The 362-nt window shown below is 68.0% G+C and overlaps 1 protein-coding gene across 1 annotated transcript; it reads left to right on the top strand.

Annotated features, from left to right (window-relative positions):
* Positions 1 to 6: 6 nt before the first annotated feature.
* On the top strand, positions 7 to 358 carry LOC145718137 (tumor necrosis factor alpha-induced protein 8-like protein 1; the record flags this gene model as incomplete). Its single annotated transcript, XM_081809574.1, has 1 exon — positions 7 to 358. A coding segment is annotated over exon 1 (346 nt), but the record flags the coding sequence as incomplete, so codon positions are not given.
* Positions 359 to 362: the final 4 nt, after the last annotated feature.

Here is a 362-nt window from a genome sequence, read left to right as displayed (position 1 = left end):
TCCAAGGCCACCATGGCCGTGTTCATCGACGACACGAGCAGCGAGGTGCTGGACGAGCTGTACCGCGCCACCAAAGAGTTCACACGCAGCCGCAAGGAGGCCCAGAAGGTGCTCAAGAACCTGGTCAAGGTGGCCGTGAAGCTGGGCGTCCTGCTCCGCAGCAGCCAGCTGGACAGCGAGGAGCTGGCCCTGCTGCAGCGCTTCCGCCAGAGGGCACGCCGCCTGGCCATGACCGCGGTCAGCTTCCACCAGGTGGACTTCACCTTCGACCGGCGCGTGCTGGCCGCCGCCCTGCACGAGTGCCGGGACCTGCTGCACCAGGCCGTGGGCACGCACCTGACGGCCAAATCCCACGGCCGCAT

This window comes from Leptonychotes weddellii, unplaced genomic scaffold (assembly GCF_054177405.1).
Source record: "Leptonychotes weddellii isolate Sample4059 unplaced genomic scaffold, ASM5417740v2 HiC_scaffold_111282, whole genome shotgun sequence".
Classification (NCBI taxonomy): Eukaryota; Metazoa; Chordata; class Mammalia; order Carnivora; family Phocidae; genus Leptonychotes; species Leptonychotes weddellii.
This window is presented reverse-complemented; position numbering and strand designations above follow the sequence as displayed.